The sequence below is a fragment of the Aedes albopictus genome, chromosome 2 (assembly GCF_035046485.1).
Source record: "Aedes albopictus strain Foshan chromosome 2, AalbF5, whole genome shotgun sequence".
Taxonomy (NCBI): domain Eukaryota; kingdom Metazoa; phylum Arthropoda; class Insecta; order Diptera; family Culicidae; genus Aedes; species Aedes albopictus.
Window position 1 is genome coordinate 382,513,010 of NC_085137.1, and position 18,492 is coordinate 382,531,501.

General features: G+C 38.1%; 1 protein-coding gene across 1 annotated transcript in view; it reads left to right on the top strand.

The window, feature by feature from the left end:
- The first annotated feature begins 2,346 nt into the window (after positions 1–2,346).
- LOC109425652 (insulin-like growth factor-binding protein complex acid labile subunit) overlaps positions 2,347–18,492 on the top strand; it is a 54,463-nt gene continuing 38,317 nt past the window's right edge. Inside the window, exon 1 of the mRNA XM_019700893.3 lies at positions 2,347–3,464. Within this exon, the coding sequence (XP_019556438.1) occupies positions 3,160–3,464 (305 nt within the window). The 5' untranslated portion in view covers positions 2,347–3,159. The remainder of the gene's footprint in view (positions 3,465–18,492) is intronic.

An 18,492-nucleotide genomic window follows, 5' to 3' on the forward strand; every position in this document is an offset into this window, starting at 1 on the left:
TAACGTTACATAATCAACCACAGTTACTGGAGCAATATAAAGTCTGTTAGCTTATTATAAACCTTTGGGATATTCAGGGACGTCCAAACTGTTCTATAATGAAGTCCTTCAAATCTACAAGAATAACTTTATATGTTTTCACCATAAATAAAAGCATAGCTTTTTTTCCTCCACTGTTGAGGAAATTAAGCCACTGCGTCCAATAAGCTGAACTTTTGTAGCATAGCTTAATCTGCTGATATCCGTAAAGCTCTTGAAATCTCTAATGTCATTTAGAGACACTACCCAAACCCAAGTAACAATCATAGCTGAATAACAGCTGAAACAGTCAAAAATTTTAAAAGCAGGCTTAAAAGCGGATTATTTAGCCTTTGTACAGCAGTATTGTTTGTTGGGAACTATCTTTGAGTTCAGAACTTCAGATCTACTCTCGTAACATTCGCCATATCTGACATACTGAGTAACGTTTCATAATCAATGGCGGTGACTGGACCAACGTGACGTCTACTATATATTATTATGAACCTTTGGGACATTGAGGGTCGTCCAAACTTTTCTGAAGCTTAGCTCTTGATAGTAACAGCAGTTATTCTCACAATGAACTGTAATCTGTAAACCCCCTGGCATATCATGAGTCATTTCAAGATAGTTTTGAGATATTCCAAATCAACAAAACTACTCCGGAGACTATAGCTTCAGGTCTACACTTGTGATAATAGCTTTTTCTACTACGTTAAGTAGTGTTACATAATCCACTGTATACTTACCAAAGTAGTTAGAGGAACAATAAGCGTTGTTATATATTTTTGGGATATTATGGGCTTCCTTACTGTTATGAAGCTTAGTTGATAAAAACAACCACTGTAACTTTCAGAAAACTTAATAGACATGATCGCTACGAATAGGTAGTTACGCATAGCTACGAATCGTAGCATTGTATAATGAAATAAGTTACCGCTACACCCGTGGACTTTAGGATCTAAACTCAAGAACAGTTTGGATGACCTAGGATATCCCGACGGATCTGATATCGTCTATTAACCTTTCAGAAGACTTACTGGACATGATAGATTACAAATCATAGCTTTGTATAATGAAAGAAAATTCCGAAACACCCGTAGACTTTAGGATCTAAACTTAAGAACAGTTTGGATGACCTAGTATATCCGGCCTAATCTGATATTTTCCTTTATTGTCCTGATATTCCTGATATTGTCTATTGAACTTCCAAAAGACTTATTGGACATGATAGATAATCTATCATAGATTACAAATCGTAGCTTTGTATAATGGAAGTAGTTACCGTTATACTCATAGACTTTAGGATCTAAACTCAAGAACAGTTTGGATGACGTAGAATATCCCGACTAATCTGATAGTGCCTATTAACCTTTCAGAAGACTCACTGGACATGATAGATTACAAATCGAAGCTTTGTGTAATGAAAGAAGTTACCGAAACACCCGTAGACTTTAGGATCTAAACCTAAGAACAGTTTGGATGACCTAGGATATCCCGACTGATCTGATACTGTCTTTTGAATTTTCAGAAGAATTACTGGACATGATAGATTACAAATCGTAGCATTGTATAGTGAAATAAGCTACCAAAACACTCGTAGACTTTAGGATCTTAACTCAAGAACAGTTTGGATGACGTAGGATATCCCGACTGATCTGATACTGTCTTTTGAATTTTCAAAAGACTTACTGGGCATGATAGATTACAAATCGTAGCACTGCATAGTCAAATAAGTTGCCGAAACACCCGTAGACTTTAGGATCTTAACTCAAGAACAGTTTGTATGACCTAGTATATCCCGACTGATCTGATATTGTCTATTGAACTTTCAGCAGACTTACTGGACATGATAGATTACAAATCGTAGCTTTGTATAATGAAAGAAGTTGTCGTTACACCCGTAGACTTAAGGATCTAAACTCAATAATAGTTTAGATGACCTAGGATATCCAGAAAAAAAATTCTGCATTATATTCTACCGTTTTTTGCTATTGACCACCAAAACAACATAAAAACGTAAAAAAAAACTCCATGATAACGCTTGGAAAAATTCCGGCTTCAAAAAGTTAAGGTGGCCAAATTACTCCGATTTATCCAAATATCCTAATATCAAAACTTCCTAGAGAGATACAAACCTAAATAAAGATATTTTTATAATACACCATGACGAAGAAATTGATATGTAAGAAACAATCAAACCCGGTTCACCCTAGCCGGCCCAGCAGCTTCTCGAGTCGGGACGAATAGACGAGGGACGACGGCATCTTTTGCACGTTGCTCGCGAGGAACCCGATGTTTTTAAAAGGAACATATTCAAATGTTCTGCTCTCAGTAGATTTTTGACCGCGCTGTGATGCAGACATCGCTGGAAACCGAAGCCAAAGCGTCTCTAGCAGCTAGTGGTGGGAGGTCAACATCGTAACGTCGTTGATTATCACTGGTGAAGGCTGTGTGTAAAGTGTTTGTAATTTTTCTATATAGATTTTGATAATAATTAACGCTCGGCGAGGAGCGTGGAGTGTGCTCTTTTCCATCTCTCGGCGATAGTGTTTCTGGTGCTAATCGTTATTGTGTGTTGGAACAGTGATAGCGGCCGAGCGGCAGATTCGAATTTAGTGACCGGGAATAGCCGTTTCCGAGCTGTGCCTGTGAATCAACATCGACACAAAGGTTTCTGGGGGGAATCATTTGTATATTTGATAGATTTCGGTTTTTATGAAACATACAGCGGTCAGGTGCTGACCGCGAAGTTCGATTACACTGGCGTGTTATCGCCGACCTCTCTTGATAGAGCTCCCTGTTGAATGATTGTGTGTTTATTTTGGCGCCAGCTGACGGACGTTTTCAAGCTCTGATTGGTCCGAGGTTAACATTAGTCTGAATGAATGAGTGATCATTGGAAGTAAAGTGAAACCACCAGGGATAGGGGAACTCCCCTTACCCAAAACAACTCCAGACGAATCTACGTAGAACAGAAAATCCAACATCAGTGCACAAAACAAACCAGAAACCAAGTGAATGAAGTGAAGCTTATCGGGAAACGTAGTACGAAGAATCTTATCACACGCCAAGTGTTGAATGTGTTAAAAGCAGAGTGAGTGATCTCAAGAGAAACACAGTTGTTCTGGACCAGCAATCATGGCAACGCTACTGTACACTATCATAGGCATGACGGCCAGTGCGTCGTTGAACTGTGCGGTCAGGCGGGAGATATCGCCCTGTACCTGTTCGCCGCATGGCTTCTTCGCCAACACCATCGAAGTAAAGTGCGAACAGATGGAGTCCTTCCACCAGGTGGTGGATGCTCTGCAGGATCGCTTCACCCCCGATTACAACATCTGGCTGACGATATCGCACTCGCAGTTGCTGGACATGGCTTCGCAATCGTTCTACGAGATGAACATGAACATCAAGACGCTCAAGATGAACTTTGATAATTTGAGGTAGGTGGAATAGAAAACCAAGCAAACAGTTGGGCTCGACGACGACGATTCACGCGCCGCAGCCTCAGCCAGCAGCCGGCCGATATGGGTGTTTCCTTTGGTTATCGCACCGACGACGACCGGACCGAGTGCTTCTCTGTTGGTCGTCGTCGTCATAGTCCTATTCGTGCTGATAAGTTCCAGCTGACGAAAGGAACATTCCTTGTCGCTGTCTTCGACCGTTGGACCATATAGTAAACAGTGATGTTTTTGTGTGTGTCATTGCATCGATACGATTAAATATTTACCATTTCTCTGGAATGGATTGTTTCGAATTCGCTAGAAATTTGAAGGGGAATCCACAATTCCAAGGTACGCAAAATCCATAAACAATCATGGTTACGGTTCATGATCACAGCATTGAGGCACAAAATTGTTCCGAGGTTAACATTAGTTTGAGCGAATGAGTGATTATTGAAGGCCTCATTGAATAAATGTGCCACTCGTGCTGAAAAAATCATCCTTTTGAAACTTTATGCCCTAATAACTAGATATAAGGCCGTTCGCAATGCTGTTTTATTTTGTATGGCGAGTTTTAAAAATTTTAAAACTCGCCATACAAAATAAAACAGCATTGCGAACGGTCTAACTAGGTAATCTATTATCACAGACAAACAGACGTAACACTTGCGAAATTTCCATCGACCACGCTTTTAACGATCATTTTAAATTTTCATAGTTGTGGCTTTCACAGCTAGAGGCGCGCGCATCGTTTTTCTATGCGTTTGACGTTTCACACTAGCGCCTTCTGTTGACGATATGGCACAACACAGTGATTCGTGCAACTTTTCCACCAGGTGATGGTAGTGTAAACTGGGCGATGGATATCCATGAAAATCGTTCAAGGTGTTACGTCTGTTTGTCTGTGCTATTATGTTTTGTAAAAACATGGCAAAAAATGGCGTTTATACAATTCAGTATCATAATATGATATTATCTTCTATTTCATACAACACATTTCAGTATCAATTACGCCCTTTTCCGCTCCTGCCTATAATGCAACTGGAATAAATTGCATAATGAGAAAAAAGCTGCAGATGTATTTTTTTTATGTAATAAGTTACAGAGTGAAATTTATTATAAAATGAGTCTTAGGTACGTTTATCCATCAATATGACAAGTGCAAGGAGAAAAATCTGTGCAACAAATTGTACACATTTTTATACTATTGCAAAAATGGCTTGACTGATACTATTTTTTCAAATACACATGAATTTTTCAACTAAACTTGGATTTTTCCCCATTATACTCTAATAATGAAAGAGACGAACCAGCCAAGCGCTGACAGTTTCATAAATAAAGACAAATCAATCAATCAATCTAATAATGAACATAAATAAAATATCCAGAAATATTCATAGTGTAGAAAAATACAACTGCGGCAAAAACGTGTGCAATCATCTAGAAGAATCAAATTGAGCATTTCATACACTTCGTGTAGGAGCTGCGACATCTCTGCTTTGTTCATTGTCACAGTGGTTCTCAATACGGCTCTCTTGGTATGCAAAATCCAGAATTGATCGCATCAACCCGGAACAAAGTTTTTTCAATCTATTTTAGCGTCCAAAACAACTGTGCAAAATTTTGAAACGATTGGTTGCATCTCCGTATTCTTCATTGCGATTGAAATTTGTATGGATTTTAGTATGGAAAACGTACTTTTTTGTATTTTACTCATAAGTTGATATGATCATAAGGATCAATTGGTCGGTGTTCAGTCAGAGTGGACTACGCAATTTTTCGGGCAGGTAAAGATAAGCTGAGGAATTCGTTAAACCTGAACTTTTCGACGTTATTTTGATGCAGATGTGTCATTACATAAAAGAATAACAGTATTTCTGAAAATAATGCCAGAGATTTCAAATTTCAAGTGCTTGCAAGACATTTTCTCGAGATCATTGAAAAACAAATGGTTTGGTCTGACTCAACGCTGACCAATTAATGAGGAAAATGCAATAAATCACGTTTTCCCATACTTAATTCCATAAAAATTTCAAGCGCAATGCGGAACACGGGGACGCAATCAATCACTCCCAAATTTTGCACAGTTGTTTTAGACGCTAAAAGGAATCAAATAAGCTTTGTTCCAAAAAATCGACTTTGTTGAACCTGTCTAATACCCAGATTCTTAGTATTGAATTTTACAACTGAGTTTGTAATTCTGCAGCTATTTTCTCCAGCTCAGAGAGAGAGAGAGATGATCATGTACAATACTATTTCAGAAATAACAAGGAGAAGAAAATAATGAGGCATGAAATGAAAATAAACACACATCATCTAAAGCTTGTTTGTGTTATATCATGCAATCTCTTTGAGTCATACCTTATTACATGATAATAACATGTAACAAAAGTTTACGTTAAAATATATGACGTATCATGAAACCTTCTATGAAATCCCACGTTTTAATTATGTGCATCATATATCACAGTTTTTTAACGTTTAAAAATAAAGAATTTAAGTTACTTCAAGTTCACAAAAATAAAAAATGATGAGGAGTTACACGTCTTGTAAATTTTATTACATTCTTTTAAATTTCGATCATGATGATTTCCATGATAAATTATTATTTGTTTATTATTATCTTTATTATCGAGGCTTTCTGCCAAGAGCTGTTTGCCTCGGCGATATCATGTGAATTTGTATTATATGTCAATAATCACTCTGAGTCATACTGAATTATTTGACATGAGTAATGGCATTGTGTTGGGAGTGACTTTGACAAGAAAGTTAATGTCACTCCATATGCACTAGAATCCTGAAATGGGGCAAAGGTATTTTAGCCTTATGCCCTGGCTCAAAAGCCTAAACTTACGCGCCTTTACCTGCTCTCTGAAACGATATCAAAAGTTATGGTATTCAGCCTTCTTCACCTTTACAAATATTGATCCGTAATATTGTTAAGAAATTTTTTATACAGGAAAAAACCAGAAAGATCTAATCAGATTGATTCCGATTGTTGTATGTGGTCTTGAAATCCATTGTTTTATCCTCAACGATACTCAATACTGTAAAAGTATTCAAAGACAAATTAGGAATCGTGCAGTTTATTGACACAAGATAGCACGCGGACCCAACATTCTTTTACACGCAACGCAAAATATGTATTAGTTTTGTGCCAGTTCGTCTTATTATACTGCGATTGGGTGCATACAAAAACTTCTTGTATCCCTCCTCTAGGAGTTCTGGGATACTTGAAGTTGTTTCTTCTGGAATTTCTCCTGGAGATGGAGATACTTCTGAAATCTTGGAAGGAAATCCTGAAAGAATTCTATAGGAAGCAAGAATACCAGAAGAAACCCAGGATAAACTCGATAAGGAAATCCTTGAGGAATTTGAGAAGCAGAAGGATCTTTTTTCTTTTTCTTTATGGCTCTTCGTTCCCACTGCAACTTGGCCTGCTTCTCTTCAACTTAGTGTTCTTTGAGCATTTTCCCAGTTATTAATTGAAAGGCTTCCTTTCCCGAGCAGGAAATGAGAACTAATTGAAAACAAATTGAGTATTTCAGATATCACGTATTTTGATAACAAAATGAGTTTTCATTTTGTATGACTTAAGTGTTTTTTTTTTGCGTTTATTATAGAGGCTTTAAATTTCAAATTCATTCGCCTCTTAGGGACTTAAGTGTTAACATAACAAAAAAAAAACTGATGACAAAAAAATGTTCTGGAATAATTTATTGAAAACTAAATGAGTTCTCATTGATAACAAGTTGATATCTCATTTAGTTATCAATCTTTTACGACTTGATATCATACACAGTTCTCAGGAAGTTATCAATTACATAGGGTAATAACTAAGATTTAATAACAAATTTAGTATTCATTTTGATATTATACTTAAAAAATCGCCGCCATCAATGGCGAAGGATTATCGATTTCATCTTACTATATTTCCACTGTTAGATTAAAACTTGACTATTGGATCGATTCAGAAATGTGAAATAAGGTTAAAAGAGTTTTAAAAGACTTTCAGCGTTTCTACCGCTAAGATAATATATCATTTCAATCCCTCATGTATGTCAAAGTGTGAGAAACTTTGGAGCACTGTGAAACTCGCCGTTATTTTCATGCGAAAGTACGAATGGTGCAGTTTTAACATATTAAACTGAAAATAAACACTCAGTTAAAATTTCAAAAATATTTAATAAACCGTATTTGCCACAGCTCTGAAATAAAAGATTCAAAATTTGAATTGGTATTCAAAATTTTGGCATTCATTTAAACACAGATGGCTCTGTACGACGGTAGAATAAGTTTTATGTTGACTGATGGCACAAATATCCCAAAATGAGGATAACGTGCCTCTGGAGCCGGCCTTTTGATACTGATGTTATATCAGATGAATCAATAAAATTGAACAATAATTGGAATTAACACATATAACCCCCAGTGGCCCAGTGGACAATTTTCCGTTCGACGAAAAGTTTTCCCCGACTGGAGCGGGAATCGAACCCACACTCCGATGCTTACGAGATACCCAAACGACTGACGTCGCTAACCGCTAACGCCACGAAGCCCACATAAAAAACAATATTTTGTATAAACATCATATTTTTCACTTATTTGAGCCTTGTTGTAACTATGCACTCTCAAAAATTCAGAAAAATCGGTTTGAATTGCAATTTATTACAGCTATAAATGAAATGGTCTTGCGCAGAATATGGGCCCTCCACAGTAAAATAATGCAAAAGAACATGTTGAACCTATTTTGGGTTTTTAAAATCAAATCTTGTTATCATTGAGTTTTTGATATGATAACAAAATGATATCTCAATTTGATATTAAATTTAAAAAAATCGAAACGAAAACTCCTTTTGATTTCATTTTGTTATCAATAACAAAATTAGTTATTAATTTGTTATAGTTTTGTTCTCATTCCCTGCTCGGGTTGCCTGCCATTGCATGAATTTGTACATTGTGAGGCAAAGACAATGATTCACTGTGGAGCGGACCTGGTGTGATGGTTAGAACACTTGACTATCACGCCGAGGACCTGGGATCGAATCCCACTCCCGACAAACTCACAAAATGTGGGTTCTTCCTTCGGAAGGGTCGGAAGTAAATCGTGGGAATCCTTCTAGAATTCGTTCAATAGTTCTTTGTGGGAGTTTTCAATCATTCAAAAAAGGACAACGACATATCCAATGCTGGCATTGAGCTATTTACTCTTTAACGGAAGCATACCACTAGATTCAGTCCGTTATCATGCAACGCCCGTTGACATAATCGAGATCATCTTCTGACAACTGCGATGGGAATCGAACCCGTGCTCCCCAGCATAAAACGACTGAATACTATGTTACACTAGCCACACGGCCACTAAGCCACACATTTAAATTGCTTATTAAGTTCCTTCTGATAATTATTCTGAATCAAATTTTCGTGATTTGTGCCAACGTAAGAACAGTAACGACATTCACAATACGCGCGACGTGAGACGAGACATAACTCTTATAGTTCTTACAATCGTCAAGATATTAAAATTTACCTTTCGTCGACCGGTTTCGGGCGCGATGTCGCCCATCAACAGGACAATGTCCGACTGATTGCCTTCAGTTTTCGTACGATGTTTGTACACGTCCGAAGAGAAGAGATGCTACTGGGGTGTCGTGTCTACCAGATTAAAAAGACACGACGAAATGGGCGGGTCGTCTTCATTCATCAACGGCCTGTACGGCATGTACGAACATCGTACGAAAACTGAAGGCAATCAGTCGGTCATTGTCCTGTTGATGGGCGACATCGCGCCCGAAACCGGTCGACGAAAGGTAAATTTTAATATCTTGACGATTGTAAGAACTATAAGTCTTATGTCTCGTCTCACGTCGCGCGTATTGTGAATGTAATTATTCTGACTCCTGACGAAGGTCGTTCTGAAGCTCAAGTAGTTTTTTTTCTGGATTTTTTCTAAGACTTTCCTTCTATAATATTTCCAGAAAATCTGGGATCTGGGATCTTTCTGGGATTTTGAAAATCTTTTGCGATTCGCCAAGAAGATTCTTCAAAGAATTCTTTCTAAGATCCCTCATAAAGATTCATCTGAGATTTTTTTTGAAGATCCTTCTAAAATTCTTTCAGTTAGTATTGGGTAACTCTCGCTGAGACCGTCCCACTATTTACACCATGTCTTCAAAAATGTTTAAGGTGGCGATTTTCTGAAAGTCCCCCCCAAAAAAGTAAGAAAAATGCATTTGGTTAATCAATTTGATGGACCCCCCGTTAGTTAGAGCAACAAACATTTTTGCGGACCCCTCGATTTTGATCAATCGTTGGCTCATTTAAACCGTTATACCTCAAAAGTTTCTCCAAAAACCACATCATAACAACATGTTGTTGGAAAGAGGAAAGATAGAGCTACTATTTACAGTTATAAAAAGTTGGGTCGGCCACAGTCTTCAAAAAATCTCACTCCAAGAGTTGCTGAGATTCAAAACCACAGGAGCATGATCAGTTCGACGCGCTCATTTCATTTCAATCCAGGCATGCAGTGAATCATGCCTTATGTATGGGAGGATTGAATCCCATGATTCAATCCTTGATTGATTCCCACAGCAGTGGAAATGCATCGCGTTACCATAGATATTTCGATGAGTGTTGATGAAAAATTTGTCTTTGACAGATTACTCAGGAACCAATTGCCTCCTAGCAAAGATGTCCGATTAACAATATCAGGAGACATCATCTATTCTGGCATATCTGTACATTCTCTGCTTTAGAAAACGGGTTCCATAAAACCCATCTAAAGAAATCGCTTCGAGACGGCAAAAAGTTGAGTTCTGGGCTGACAGATTCCTAGTGATTTTCACTAATTCTGACAAAAACGGCGGGATTGATTCCTAACTGACGCACAGAGGTTCCTTGTTCCTTCAGGCCTTACGAGCCGGCTGTAAAACCATATACAGCGATAAGTAATTATTTTACGGCCGGTTCGCAAGGCCTGACACCAAACCCTTTAACCTGGAAAACAGGGCATTCCCTCACGAACCTTTTTTACAGGCTCTTCATTGGCATATCCTTCAAAGACAGTGCTAATTAGGTAAGCTAAAAAAGCCAGTCTTTCCCGAAGGTGATGCATTTGATTGTGCGTTCAATAACTGGCTTTTCATATACACTTCCTATCATTTTGCGTTTCACCCGTAGCAGTTTGGTACGAGTAACAAACACCCGAAGAGTCAATTTTCTTCCATAAACAAACACAGCCAGATCCTTAACTACCGACTGTTTTACTGTACTTGAACGTAGGGATTCAATCTTGGGATCGAATCCCATGCACCAACCCCGCACGCTAGGATTGGAAAAAAATCATGATCCAAAACGATCCTGGTATTAGGGATCATTTCAAAGCATGCTTATTTGAATCATGGAGTAGAAGGATGCTCTTGAAAGACTGGTCGGCCATATTGATTTTGGCCGCCATCTTGGATTTTTATACCCAAACTGTTTTTTGACCATGTTGGCAACCGCCGATTTTCAACATTTTTGCGTCAATCGAAAGCGGGGACATTTTTACACAACATATCAAAAATTTAGAGATGTATCTTTTTTCTATCAAAAGTTATCTGCACTTTTGTAAATCCTGACGCTTTAGCGCACTGGGCCAGGTGCCGGTTGTTTACATAAATGCAGTGCTATTTCACAGTGTTTACGAACATTTAAAGGGTGAGTCGATAATTATTGTGCCATTTTCAAACTAACGTAACTTTTTTCCTACTTCACCAAAATCAACCAAATTTTGCACAGTTTCTCCTTATTGTCTATTGTTTACATATAATGAATTGAGAAGTTATCAGTGAGATTACGGCCGATGTAGAATAAAGTTAGTTAACAGTTCTAAAAAAGATGTTGTACAATCACATGCTAAAATCAAAAATCATGGTATCGCGCCTTGGAACAATTAATGATTATACATTATCGGATCATCTTAAAGTTCGTCAATAGGCTTCAGGAATGGTTGCCAGTGAAACATAAGCTTGGAGCTGGGTGAAAACCAGGCACGATGCACATAAACAAACCAGAGAGCTTCAATTATTTGTTTCAAGTGGAGCCTGAACATGTCCACATAGAGGGCGTTAATTGAAAATGTCGTGAATTTCACTAAAACGCATCCTAAATTTGAACCTATACCAAAAAGTTGGAATACATACATATACTAAACTACTGTAAAAATTTGGTTTCATTTCGTTAACTGTAGACAATTTGCGAATTAGTTGAAGGTAGGGTGGCACAATAATTAACGACTCACCCTTTATTTGAAATCTGAATCCACTAATGAAAAGTTGAAAGTTTCAGCTTTACAAAACACCAAAAAACTTTAAAAAGCAATGTCCGCATCATTGAGAAACAGTTGAAAACATGAACGAACCTCCAATTTTCCCTAATTTGGCTGCAAGTGCCGTTGTGTATACACGCAGGCGTATTCTCTGATGCTGTTGGGTGTCGTTGCCGGTGGGCATGGAAATGTATGAAAAAACGTGTCATGATTAACTTTAGATAGGAAAAGATACATCTCTAAATTTTTGATATGTTGTGTAAAAATGTCCCCGCTTTCGATTGACGCAAAAATCGTGAATCATGAAAATCGGTGGTTGCCAACATAGTGAAAAAAACAGTTTTGTTATATAAAGTGAAGATGGCGGCCAAAATCAATATGGCCGACCCATGTTTTTATAACTGTAAATAGTAGCTCTATCTTTCCTCTTTTCAACAACATTTTGTTATGATGTGGTTTTTGGAGAAACTTTTGAGTTATAACGGTTTAAATGAGCCAACGATTGATCAAAATCGAGCAGTCCGCAAAAATGGTTGTGGCTCTAACTAACGGGGGGTCCATCAAATTGATTAACAAAATGCATTTTTCTTACTCTTTTGAGGAGGACTTTCAGAAAATTACCACCTTAAACATTTTTAAAGACATGGTGTAAATAGTGGGACGGTCTCAGCGAGAGTTACCCTTGTCTTCTTGTATTTTCCTAGAAGTGTATTTTGCAATCATAGGAATACCAGAAAAATAAATCAGGACAAATCCCAAATAGAACTCTATGACATATGTTATGGGGGTTTTTGGCTTCCATTCAATCGTAAGTTAAAATGTGTTGCACATAGTCGCACGTCATCCATTCAGTGGCTCAGTTCGATCGTTGGCGCACTTTTCAAAACTACCGGTTACTTATGTTAGGCATTGTTTTACCTCCTACACTCTTGCTCTTGCGGGTCACTTTCGCACCATATTCGGAGTGATTATCTATCCTTCGAAAAAGGCTCAATACATGTAACCGAAACGTCAGGTGTAGAGCATACCACGAAACAGAACTAGTTGAATGACAGGTTCTTAAACTAAAGTTTGCTTAAGAGTGGTTTGTTCCACTCCTGTACAGCTAAAATGTTTGTTGGGTAAATCCGTTTATGATTACGCGAAGACTGGAAGCCGAAAACCCCCGTAACATAACCACAATCACAGTCGATCCCCATACTCTATGACCCAGACAACCAGTGATCGTATAAAGGCCGATTTCTTCACCTTGGCTTAAGCGTTGAACCAGGTTTAACTATATGGGTAAGCCTGGCTTACCGGTTAAGCCGAGGTGAAGAAATCGGCCCTAAGATGTTGAATAGAATGTTAAAGTGGAGGCGATATGCGTACATTTTACATGCGCCTCAATGGATGCATGCATACATATCCCAAGTAACATTTTAAGTTTTGTTCGGCTCTACAAGAGATCTTCATGACCAATTTTATAAAACTTGTAATAAAACTGAATCATACATCAAAACCTCTTGATAACCTCTTTTAGAGCATCTTCCGGCTAAGTGGACCACTCTCGGAGAGGTTTTGCAAACCGCATTAAGAGTAGCAATAAACTCGTTCAAAAACCTAGTTGAACAATGTTCCATCCCAAGTAACAATTCCATTGCTGCTTGGTTTTGTTTGATTTTTATTAAGGTTTTATTACAGCAATAATTAAAACTCACAGTTTTATGACTGCTTTTATGAAAACCATTGATAAAATGTTTTATAGTATACTTGAAGATATTCATAAAGACAGATTTTAAGAGTAAACAAAACTTTCCGATATGTAAACCTTCTGGTAATCATTATTACCACAATAAAACTGTTAAAACTCTCAACAGATGGCGATCCGTTCGATTAGTAACGACATCTGTTGGTGGAAAAGCAGAAACTACGACGCTGCTAGGTTTATTGCGGTCATCATAAAAGTAAACTTGCTTTCGTTTTATTTTCGCTGATTATGGTCATCGCCATATTGAATAATTAGCTTACGTGAATGGAAAATAGTTGATTTTGCCTAAATAAGCAATGAATTGATAGTTTGCCACCATTTTCATAACATGCTCACATAAATAAACTCTCTCTGCTGAGTTTTCTTGTGATTCGAGATAGTTTTACTAAATTCGCAAATTGATTTATTTCATTCCAAGATGATAATATTGACTATTTTCGAAGCGCATTAATTTTATGATTCTGCAACCCCAATATTCACGGTAAATTCGAACGCGCATAAGCCTACCAGCACAATAACTACTGAAATATTACTTAGAAATGAACGCTTTCTACTTACGAATGATGTATCCGCCTGAAATTTACGTGCCATCGCAGAAGTTACTCTGCATCTTTAGCTGTCATAGTTTTTGTTGAAAAAAAAACAACAACAAACGAAAATGGAACATTGTTCAACTAGGTTTTTGAACGAGTTTATTGCTACTCTTAATGCGGTTTGCAAAACCTCTCCGAGAGTACGGGGATGAACCAGCCTCGGGCTGAATTTCCCCATAATAAAAAGTCAATAATAATAATCTCCGAGAGTGGTCCACTTAGCCGGAAGATGCTCTAAAAGAGGTTATCAAGAGGTTTTGATGTATGATTCAGTTTTATTACAAGTTTTATAAAATTGGTCATGAAGATCTCTTGTAGAGCCGAACAAAACTTAAAATGTTACTTGGGATTTTCGTTTGTTGTTGTTTTTTTTTTCAACAAAAACTATGACAGCTAAAGATGCAGAGTAACTTCTGCGATGGCACGAATTTACCGTGAATATTGGGGTTGCAGAATCATAAAATTAATGCGCTTCGAAAATAGTCAATATTATCATCTTGGAATGAAATAAATCAATTTGCGAATTTAGTAAAACTATCTCGAATCACAAGAAAACCCAGCAGAGAGAGTTTATTTATGTGAGCATGTTATGAAAATGGTGGCAAACTATCAATTCATTGCTTATTTAGGCAAAATCAACTATTTTCCATTCACGTAAGCTAATTATTCAATATGGCGATGACCATAATCAGCGAAAATAAAACGAAAGCAAGTTTACTTTTATGATGACCGCAATAAACCTAGCAGCGTCGTAGTTTCTGCTTTTCCACCAACAGATGTCGTTACTAATCGAACGGATCGCCATCTGTTGAGAGTTTTAACAGTTTTATTGTGGTAATAATGATTACCAGAAGGTTTACATATCGGAAAGTTTTGTTTACTCTTAAAATCTGTCTTTATGAATATCTTCAAGTATACTATAAAACATTTTATCAATGGTTTTCATAAAAGCAGTCATAAAACTGTGAGTTTTAATTATTGCTGTAATAAAACCTTAATAAAAATCAAACAAAACCAAGCAGCAATGGAATTGTTACTTGGGATGGCCTCCACTTTATCATCTTATGCAACATCTCGTACGATTTCTGGTTGTCTGGGGACATATACCATAGGAATTCCAGAAGAAAAGTCTGGAGGGATCCCACAAGCAATTTTTGAAACAAATCGCAGCAGTGACTCCGGAAAAAATATCAGAAAAAATCCAGTAGAAACCCAAAGAAAACTCCTTGAGCAATTTCAGTAGAATTTTCTGGCGAAATCGCAAAAATAAACTGGAAAAACAAACCCTGAAAAGTTCTTGGACTTCTATTTCAGGAACTCGTACTGAGCTTCTTCCAGATATTTTGTCTCGCAATTCCTTCCGAAACTCCTCAGATTCTTATTTTTTCGATTATTTTCTTTTTAAGTTTTTTTTTCTGGAATTTCTCTACAAATTCTTTCTGAGATTCCTCATGTTGTTGCTGTTCTGATCCCTCAAGGAGACCATTTAAGGCTCAAGCTCAAAGATCATTCTTAGAGATCTGTCTGGAATTCCTCCATGTCTTCCAAGTCAGGTTCAGGTCCTTTTTCATGCTCCCTGATCTTGCTTTGAGATTTTTTTCAGGGATTACTTCTGAGAAAATCATAGGGAGCTTCAAGATGAATATAAGAAAAAAAAAACTCTAGGAGAAATCCCTGACTGAATTCCTTAGAGATTCTCAGAAAGGGCCTTTGAAGAAATCTCAGTAGCAATATCTGGAGAAATTGTAGAAGAATCTCCTTGAGAAACCCCGGAGAAAACCCATTGAGACATCCCAGAAGAAATGTAATTTAACGACATTTCTTCTTCTGGGATTTCTCAATGTGTTTGTCGGGATTTCTTAGAAAGATATTCCTTCTGCAATTCCTCCAGATATTTCTACTGGGACTCCTCTTCTCTTCTTCTGAGAACATCCAAGCAACTCGTTCAAGGATTTCTCATGAACTTATTTATTTTTAATATAACTTCTGAAGTTCCTTCTGGAAATTTTTCATACCTGACAAAAAAAATTCTCGGGGCAAGATCAGGGAGAATACTAAAAAGAACCCCCTAGGGGAATTCCAAACGAATCTTGAAGAGTAATCCTGGGATAAGCTCCTTGAAGGATCCCAGGAGAAACTCTTTGATTTTTCAAGGAGTGAACTGCCGCTGAAATTCTAGAAGAAATACTTTTTATTATCTGTATTAACGAGATTTTTAGCCCTAGGCTAGTTCATCTCGGGACCCACGCTTTACTTCCCTTCCGAAGGAAGAACTCACATTTTGCGAGTTTGTCGGGAGTGGGATTCGATCCCAGGTCCTCGGCGTGATAGTCAAGTGTTCTAACCATTCCACCAGGTCCGCTCCACAAGAAATACTTTTAGAAATAGAAGAAAATTGAGTAAAATGAAGAAATGTAAAGTAGGATGTATCACTGCCTAAATGATCCAATTACGAATACGACTTATATTTAAAACATTGTGCAATTGATGAACTGATGGGATAAGAGCATTCTGTTGGGAGCTACTATGTCAGCCTCCGTTAGTTTACTACTAAATCTAATTGTAGCAATTATCAAGAAACATATGTATGTATACAACATTCACAAATGGCAATAAGTGTAATGAACGTGTGGAAATCTTCCACGGTTCGTGACAAAGATGCGACTAGAAAGTGCACGCGATAAACCATGTAGCGACCAGGGTTGACAATCGTCCTTCTCGTCACCACTGCGTGAAGATAACAATAAAACAATCTTCGTCCGAAAGAACAACGGTGACGATTAGACTTTTCGTCGCCGACTGCGGGCGTCACGACGATAGCTCAATCATAAATAGTCACCCACCAACTTTTTCGTCGTCCTCTTTGTTCCCTGGAAACGAGCGACGACAGGCCAAGCGAACGCCAACTGGGAATAGCTTTTATTGCCGTTTCGGCACTTACGGTGGTGTGAAACCTCACTAGCTCTGTTGGTAAGAGTGCTGGATTAGCAATCTAGAGGTTTGTTGTTTGATTCCAGGTACAATTATTTTTTTATTAAAATCATTTTTTTTTTGTGTGTTGCTGGTGGCAACATTGACTCCGTCGGCTAGACGCACTTGGACGAAGAGCGAAACAGAACGAATGAAGATTTTGTTTCCGTCACGACGCAAGCCCTTCACGACGATTCGCTGGCTTGGATGAGTCATCCGATGTGGAACGAGCAACGGTGACGATCCAGTTTTCGTTCTCGTCGTCGACTTTTTTGGTCGTACGGCGACGATTTTCAGCCCTGGTAGCAACACTCCAGTAATCTATATTTGTAATTGTTTCGTCTTAGGATGTATGTATAGCCGGCGACACTGAAGTGATGTTCTTTAGGGTTAATATGTGCTGCTCACATTTTTGTTCGGAACAGACCAAAAGAGAGTCAGTGGCGTTTAAACGGAAATCGAAACTGCAACAACATCAAAACCAAAGGAAAATTATTCGAAAGGTCTAGGTGGCTAATCTACCTTGCATTTCAATTCTTTATTATCATTTGTAGAATTTTTCAAAAGTTCGCGATTTCTCGAATAGAATGGGATTACATTATTGCTGGACTAAATGAGCCATACGCGGTACCTGCGTGTTGAATCTCACTCTACGCTAATCGCCAGCAGGACCAGTAGCATTGAATCCAATGGAGCCGCATGGTCATTTGATAATGAGATGGCATTTGAACTACAACCGCGGTCGGTATAGCGATAGCAATTCTGTGTTTTCCATCACGAGATGTTCCTTACTAGGTAATTTCAGTCACCAGAACATTTGGGAAAACCATACTATACAATTCACAGGATCTGCATAAAACGTCCTCGTTTTCCAGCAATCCGTAAAATAAACTCGGTGTTCTCCCATCCACGAGCTGCTTCGCTGGCTTCAATCAATATTTTCGTAATATTCTCATCCTTTATCAACAACTTGCAGCTGAATAAACATTCCTTTTACGGCGGTTTGTTTATTTCCGACAAAGACGAAGACGTTACTCGCACAGTGGAAAGACACTTACACCGGCAATCTTCCGATGACACGGCTGGGGCGGCGGCGGTGCCGTGTCGATGTCGTCGTTTGCGCAGTTTCCCGGCAAGCAGCGGTGGTTTGTTTGGGAATCAATTCTCCGGCGGCGCATCAAAACGGAGAGATGGGGAAAGCTTCGAAGATGGTGTATTCTGTTTTTATACTCATTTACCCACCTAGAGCCGTGATGCTACATAGTGAAGCGCCATGCGCCTATTTGATGTTGTTCATGCATGGCTGTGCCCGGGGATGATAAGCGTTGAATTGGCAATTAATTAAATTTTGACGTTATTTATAAAACAGCGGCAGTTGAACACGGCGCACAAACAGCTATCGAA